Here is an 8,228-nt window from a genome sequence, read left to right as displayed (position 1 = left end):
ATATGGATAAAAATGAAATGAAATAATATATATATATATATATATATATATATATATATATATATATATATATATATATATATATATATATATATATATATATATATATATATAAAAATTATAAAATTAAAACTAGGACACCCTCTTTTCTAAAAAAGTACCCACGCATGTGTTGACATGGCCTAACAAGTTTACTAAACTTCACTAGTCACTAGTGAGACTCTTGAGGCCAGGGTAAGAAATAGAGTTAACTTGTTAACAAAGGTTCGGCGGCAGAACCACGCCTCACTTTGTCTCCTTAACCAATCACCTACTCCCTAAAACTTATTTAAGGCAGACCAGCTCTCTAGCACTGTTCTTCTCGTTCTCTTGAACTCACCCTCCCACCCTCTATTTCCTCGCTTTCCATTCACAATCCTATAACCAGTGCTTAATTTGTGAATTCTGAGGTCCCGGAACAGGTAACGGATCCGGCATGTTACTCAAGAATGGAGAGGTGTCGCGCACGAAAGTGGAGACCGAGGTGCGGTGGATGGCAAGGGGTGCTTCGGACGAAAGTGAACGGGCCAGGGGTGTCGCAGACGAATGTGAAGAGTTTTGGGGAGTCACGGAAGAAAGTGAAAGTAAACAGCGGACAGGGGAGGAGGGCGGAGGGGGATCGGTAAAATTAGGTGCCAGATCAGATTTCAAATTAAGCCCTGCCCATAACCCTCTCTTCACTCCTAGGTTGAATAGGGTGGTCTAATCACTCTACCAAAATATTACAGAGACGATACACCCACTCTGAGTCTCTGAGCATCATCATAGGACGCTCGATCAACATAACTACCTGTTCACTGTTTATCCTCTTTCTTCCTTTCCCTCAAAGTGTGGCGTGGTCAATGTTGGTGAATTACTCACTCAGATCCTACTTACCCATTTCCATTATAGCCTCCCCTCTAAACTCCCATCCAGGTCATGACCCCAGTGTAACTCCTCCTGTCCTTCTCACCCATTCTGAATGGGATTCGAACTGCCTGTTGTGGCCTCAGTAGCTTAAGCATACAGGCTGTAGTGTTGGTCACTAGTTTGCCTCTTGAGACCAGGGTAATGAGGGTTATTTGTGCAACTCCTACTACTGTGGGTCATGGCCCCAGTGTAACCTCCCCAGTTCTATTCATCCGCTCTAAGTGGGAGGCAAACCTACATGGAAGGCGGACATGCTAACAAGGACAATAATCTTCAAACTGCTGGTTCATGTCCTGAAGAGGAAGGTTTAGCTCCTACTAGCTGGCTTCGTATACACTTGTTTGGTTTACTTTTAAATAGTCGCTAACAGAAAAGAAGCTTTGCCTGCATCTCACTATCAGCAGTACTGTTGATAACAGGGTCATGCTAACTAGTAAGACCTTGACTTTCTGTTTCTTATGGGTTATATGCATGTATGAGTACTCAATGCACAGTAGAAGCTAATGGATTTTGATGCCATTGAGGGTTTTTTTATTAACCCAAAATAGCGGAGTGTTTAGGCTTTTTTCTTTCATTGCTGGGAACATTTGGAAGTACTTCTTTGATAAAGGGTCAACCTTTAGCTTGCTGGATCATAGAATAGGAGATACATTAAAACATCTCTCTCTTACACACACACACACACACACACACACACACACACACACACACACAAGCACACACGCTCACTCACACACACACTCTCTCTCTCTCTCTCTCTCTCTCTCTTTCTCTCTCTCCCTTACTCTCTCTCTCTCTCTTCCTGACAGCAGTAACTGCAGCTGAGAGAGGCATTAATACCCTCAGAACCTTGGAGCATGGCAGGGAATGCAGCTCGACACCGAGATGAGGTGGAGCTTTCTGTGAGGTAATGTGATTTGAGAAATTCACGGCTGCTCTTGGCACTCTGAATGACACACAGTCAGCCTGCAGGGATGAGTTTCACAGAGGCAGAGATGTGTTTTGTGCTGTGCTGAGTGGACTTGTCACAGGATTGAACCAACTCATGTTGAGCAGAGCTGAAGACATCATGTATAAAAGGTATTTCATTTATCTTTTCTGTTTTGCATGTTTGGAGTTCTGCTGGCTTTAAAAGTTTAGATTTTCACAATTAATGATTAGTGCTCACATATTATGGCTTTACTTCACTGGACAAGGCTTGTATTGTATTTTACATTAGTTTTCTGTTGTTGTTTTAATGATTAATTTAGTTCTAACAAATGGTCAATGAAATTGTCTTACATTCACAACTTGATGTCACAACAGACATTCAAAACTCTTCTGAATGCAGGATTATATTATTTTCCTTCACATATTTATTATTTTATTCACAATACTGTTTCTACCCTTTGAGAACAATTCATTTTGAATGATAAATGATTTTAAGATGTTCTCTCCATAAATAAGGACATGATGTATGTGTTTAGCTTCAGGAAGCATTCAGATTTAGTTTATTATGCTTTTAGCTGTTTGCATTGGCTTCAGTTATATGTTATTAGTTAGTTTAGATATTAGTACATTTTCTTGGCAACACTTTGTTACAGCAGTTTTTGTTAAATGTTATTATAGCAATAAATACATTATACATAACTACTTCCAATAACCCTAATCCTAACCCTGTAGCAAGTGCATGTTAATTACTATTACTCAGTAATTAAATGTGTAATTAGACTGTAACAAGGACACCGTAAAATAAATTCTAACGATTTACCTCAGTATGAGTTAACGTTAATATATTTGTAGACTTTACAATAGGATCCAGTTTGATGTCTTTACATTAGTTTATACATAAGTTATCATGAACTAAACAGTAGCAGTGGCTTTGCAGGATGCTTTAATTTTTTAATGCAGCATGCACTCTCAGAAAAAAGGTACATGGTGGTACAAATAATGTTCCTTGAGGAACAGTTTTGTACCTTTGTAAAAATTGTACCTTATATGGTACAGAAAATACCTCTTATGAGACTGTTCTGTACCTTTTATGGTACAATTGAAATGAAGGTACACAATTGTTCTCATAAAAAAGGTACATAATTGTTGGACAACTTCTTTATTGCAATATCTATGAAAATAAATTTTACTGGAAAGGCAACGTGATTTATGAATAATTTCCATATTAAAACAAGAATCATCATTTAAAAGTATATGTTTAAAGAAACTTACAAAAACGAATGATTAAGTTTTGTAATAGAACAATGCAAAACAACTGGTAAAACATAAAACTGTACCTTTAATGAAGGTACAATATTGTATCGGCAGGTTTTAAAAACCAAAGGTACACTTTGGTTTCCAATGGGACAAATCATGTCCTTAAAGGTACAAACTGCAATGGTACAAATTTGTTTCTTTGTGTTAGGGTACAATTCTGTCTCATAAAAAGGTACTGGCCCATCAGGGTTTGTACCTTCTTTGGTACAACATTGTACCATTTTTTCTGAGAGTGTGCTAAAACATTTTGATGTAAAAGTTATATTTAGTGCATTCTGAACATTTAATTCATGTTTACCAGTATTAATACATTGATAAAATATTTGTTAATAGATTTAAATCTAATCAAAAATTACTATCTATCTTTTAACATTTCAGTTTGGTTCATCTTTATTTCTAAAGTACTACAGTATATGATAAAGATTGTGTCAAAGCAGCTTAGGGCTGCACAATATATTGTTTTAGCATCAATATCACACCGTGATCACTCGCAATAGTCACATCGGGAGTATAAATGCAACATTGAGTCTGGATTATAATTTATTATTTCGCAAGTGTTTTTTGAGGCCTTTGACTGTGTGAGGGTTTTAAAAGCATTCAGGCCTAAGGAACTGTACCGTTAGTAACTTTCCAAATTAAGAAACGATTAATTTGATTGAATTGTACATGAAGACAGTATTATTTTACACTGGATTATTCAATTAAGGTATACCTGAATACAGATCGACTCCTTGGAAAACATTAAAACGCTGTTCATTTAATTATTATATATTTCAATATTAAATTTATCTGTGCTTGTAGATTGTTTATTATATCTTACAAATATGCACTCCCTTACAGAATCATCCCAATCAATCTGAAATTATAAATTATTTCCAGAACGAGATATTGAAGTCATCAAGTGAAATTTTATTCCTATCACAATATATATTACAGAATAAAACAAAATTTGCAACCTTGCAGCCCTAAAGCAGATTTATGGTAATGTATAATTGCAATAATAGAAAGGTAATATGCAGTTTTAATTTAAAGTCTGTTTAGTTCAATATTAAGGATGTGAATCAACTGTAGGACAGCTCTGCAGACCCCAGATTGGCAAGGCAAGAACTCCAAAGCTGGAGTGAAAAGAAGAGAGAGAAAAACAAGCTCAGTCAGAGGCAGTTGCTTGCTTGGTGTAAAAAAAACATCCCAAATGTACATTATTTTATATTTGTCATCTTTGCACATCAAGGCTCAGTTCTGCAATCAGGTTTTTATGTGCCAATCACCTTAGCTTGACAGTAAATTAAATTAGACTAAGAAATCTTCAGCCGCACATGTTTTTATAAAAAAATAAATCAGTATTACTACTTGCAATTTCGAGAGGAAATGTTAACACAGGTAACAGAACATTGCTTTTTCTTGGAAGTAAAATAAGATTAGTACATTTACAAGTAGGCTACAGCCTTTCTGACCCAAATACCAGAAAAATAAAACATACCTCAGTTTTCAGTATTTTAAAATAATATGCCCTATAAAACAAATCATGCTAAAAGGCAAGTGAAAAGACTAGTTTTTCTCTCAGGAGAGAAAATAATATTATTTCATTTTGAAAGTATGCTAAAGCCTAAAAAAAAAAAGATTCAATGGAAAGAAATAAAAAGATAAGAAATAAAGATATCATTCAACACCAGTTAAAATCACGAGTCACTCAAAAATTAAACTTTGTTGGTATTTACTCATACTCAGGATATATAATATGCACCTACAGTAGGTGACTTGTCTTTCTTCTCTGAAACATTAAAAATTATTTATATCCTTTAGCCATGGCTCTTGGTGATACATAAAATATAAGTCAATAGTCACCGGTAATGTCAAAAACATATACAGGCAAAACAAAATGAATCCAGGTATAACACTGTCACATATGACATGTTTTAATCTGTTCAATATACTTTAAGATATATTTTAGATATACAGATTAAATGGATGGTCTACCTGTCATGTGTGCAGTCACATGACAGGAAATAGGAAGAGGGCAGTATAAACCAAGCAGCATGTCACACAAACACCCCAACATTACAACTCAAAGGTTGACCACCATACTGGACTGAGGAGTTACTTTTGAGGACTTTCCCTCCAAGAACTTTCATTACATTGCACTGGATTTATCTCTTGCTTATCACTGAACTTTGTATATGCACCTGTGAACTTATACACACTTGGGCTTGCTGCACACTAGGACTGTTAAAGACTGTTTTAGGGTATGTTTTAGACAAGCTTTTTCAAGACCTAAAGTTTACTTCGGTTTTATTGAGTTGTTCGTTGTGTTATTTGTAAATACGGCTTATTTATTCACTATTACAGTTGCTTGTCTTATTCTTTTTAAACACTTTTAACCTATCACAGTAAAATCTGACCCCATTTTAAGTCTCGGTCAGGACTGTGTTGCAGAGGCTGTGGATTAAAGGTCATAATGTAGTAAGTAATGTTCAGTTTTTTGTGCAAAACAATCGTTTCGCTCTATAAAACTTCATTGTATCATCAGGAGCCAAGGGTTTTTATTTTGTTATGCTTCTATACAGTGCATCAGGAAAGAATTCATAGCACTTCACTTTTTCCACATTTTTATGTTACAGCCTTATTCCAAAATGGATTAAATTAATTTATTTCCTCAATATTCTACACACAATAGCCCATAATGACAATGTGAAAAAAGATTTTTTGAAATCATTGCAAATTCATTGAAAATAAAAAACCTGAAAAATCACATGTACATAAGTATTTACAGCCATTGCCATGAAGCTCTAAATTGAGCTCAGGTACATTCTGTTTCCACTGATCATTCTTGAGATGTTTCAGCAGCTTAATTGGAGTTCACCTGTGGTAAATTCAGTTAATTGGACGTGATTTGAAAATGCCTGTCTATATAAGGTCCCAGGGTTGACAGTGCATGTCAAAGCACAAACCAAGCCGGCTGTAACAAAAATTGTGGAAAAAGTGAAGTGCTATGAACACTTTCCGGAGCACTGTATGTTTTTTTGACTTTGAAAATGCCAGTATATCTCTTCACTTGCATTTTATGAATCACCAAGCATTAGCTTAAATTAATTTCCAATGTTTAACTGAGGAAAACAATCAGCTAAATTGTGTATTGACCGAAGAAATACAAATCATATTTTCAGTTTTGAAATGTCCCTTAAAAGTGTTAGTTCACCCCAAAATGAGAATTATGTTCTTAATTACACTCATGTACACTCAAATCTTTGAGACCATTCATCTTTAGAACACAAATTAGGGTATTTTAGATTAAATCTAAGTGCTCCCTCATCCCCCATAGACAGCAAGGTTCCAGACTTGTTTAAAGACCAGAAAGGTGTCAAAAAAACTTCGTCAAAACAAACCATATGTCTTCAGAATCAGAATCAGAAAGAGCTTTATTACCAGGTATGTTCACACATACGAGGAATATGTTTTCATGACAGAGCATCTACAGTGCAACAGCATTACAGAGACAGGACAAAAAACAGAAAATAAATATACTTTAAAAAATACAAGTAGAGTTCAGTGGTTTAATTAGAATATTGTCAAACTATGAGAATACTTTTGTGTGTACATGAAACATAAATTTGTTTCTTATCCTTCATGAGAATGCTGTGCGTGTAGCTCTCACTCACGCGCTGATGTACTGTATTACCTAGGATGTGTCTGTACCTTGTTTCAAACATATCAGGCATCCAGTGGGGTTACCTCATTTCACAGTGCTCATGAACACGTACAATATACTGAGACTAAGGAGAAGATACTGTTGAAAAAAGTAGTTTTTTATTTCAGATGAATCTCATGTGATTAACCTGTGTGTGTGTATGTGTGTGTAGTGTTCCTGATCAGTTGGAAGTGTGAGCTGCAGTGATATGAGTCTGTTGCTCTGGTTCAGTGAAAGCAGATTATTTCTGCTGCCTTTGCTCTTGCTGTGTTGTGGGACTCTTTCTACTTGGACCAAGATCAGCAAACACCAAGGTTCCCACAAAGGGGCGCACAACCACTCTAATGACATCGTGCTGGCTGTCATACTCCCTCAACACAATACATCCTATCCCTGGGCATGGCCCCGTGTGGGTCCCGCACTGGACCGTGCCATTGCTCGTGTCAATGCCAACCCCAATCTGCTGCCCCGGCACCGTGTCCGCCACGTTTTCGCAAACAGCGAGGACAGGGATGGTATCTGCTCCGAGTCCATGGCCCCCCTAATGGCTGTAGATCTGAAGTTTGAACACAATCCATGGGCCTTCATAGGGCCCGGCTGTGACTACACCTCATCCCCTGTTGGGCTGTTCACTGCTCATTGGGGCCTCCCCATGATCACAGCTGGGGCCCCTGCTGTAGCTTTCTTGCAAATGGAGATTTACACCTCCATCACCAACACAGGCCCCACGCACAAGAAGCTGGGCGAGTACGCACTTCACCTCTACAGACATTTCGGTTGGAACCAACACTCCCTGTTGATGTTCAGCGACACCAAAATGGGAGAAAGAGCCTGCTATTTTGCCCTGGAGGGTCTTTACACAGAAATGCATGAGGAAAACATCACAACCATGGATCTTGTGTTCGAGGAGAACAAAGGACCAGTTAACTATTCAGAACTCCTGCACAAAATCCAGGGTGATGGCCGAGGTGAGTAGCTTTTTAATCTTCTTTCTTGGAACAGTCTGCATATCATTGTCCCGTTATTAGGTTAATACGTGTCCAGACCTTCTGAGATGTTCTTGATAAGGTTGTTTTAAAACCTACTCAGCATTGCTTTACGTGCTGTTTCTATACCAACTGGCTACTATATATGAACCTGGGGTTAGAGGTCAAATTTGTAGCTTTCAAATGAGGAAAAGATCTTCATGATAAGAAGCCCATTGTAGAGAAAGCTACAATACTGAACGCCAAGAGAACAATATGAGTGATACTAAAGCTAGGGCAACTGAGATTCCAAAAGGCCTTTTTTCAGCAGAAAACAAGAGGAAATTTCATTAGGGCCCAACATAGTATGTTCAGGACACTCA

General features: G+C 37.1%; 1 protein-coding gene across 2 annotated transcripts in view; it reads left to right on the top strand.

The window, feature by feature from the left end:
* Nucleotides 1–1,785: 1,785 nt before the first annotated feature.
* The window catches only part of npr1b (natriuretic peptide receptor 1b), a 97,762-nt gene continuing 91,319 nt past the window's right edge, over nucleotides 1,786–8,228 (top strand). Inside the window, exons 1-2 of one of the 2 annotated variants that reach the window (XM_056475806.1) lie at nucleotides 1,786–2,028; nucleotides 7,053–7,848. In XM_056475806.1, coding sequence (XP_056331781.1) covers nucleotides 7,089–7,848 — 760 coding nt within the window. In that variant the 5' untranslated portion in view covers nucleotides 1,786–2,028; nucleotides 7,053–7,088. Of the gene's footprint in view, nucleotides 2,029–5,435; nucleotides 5,656–7,052; nucleotides 7,849–8,228 lie in introns of those variants that run through there. The other variant, XM_056475807.1, reaches the window with a different exon arrangement.

The sequence above is a fragment of the Danio aesculapii genome, chromosome 16, assembly GCF_903798145.1.
Source record: "Danio aesculapii chromosome 16, fDanAes4.1, whole genome shotgun sequence".
NCBI lineage: Eukaryota > Metazoa > Chordata > Actinopteri > Cypriniformes > Danionidae > Danio > Danio aesculapii.
Note: the sequence above shows the minus strand (reverse complement) of the source record. Positions and strands in the feature narration are given on the sequence as shown.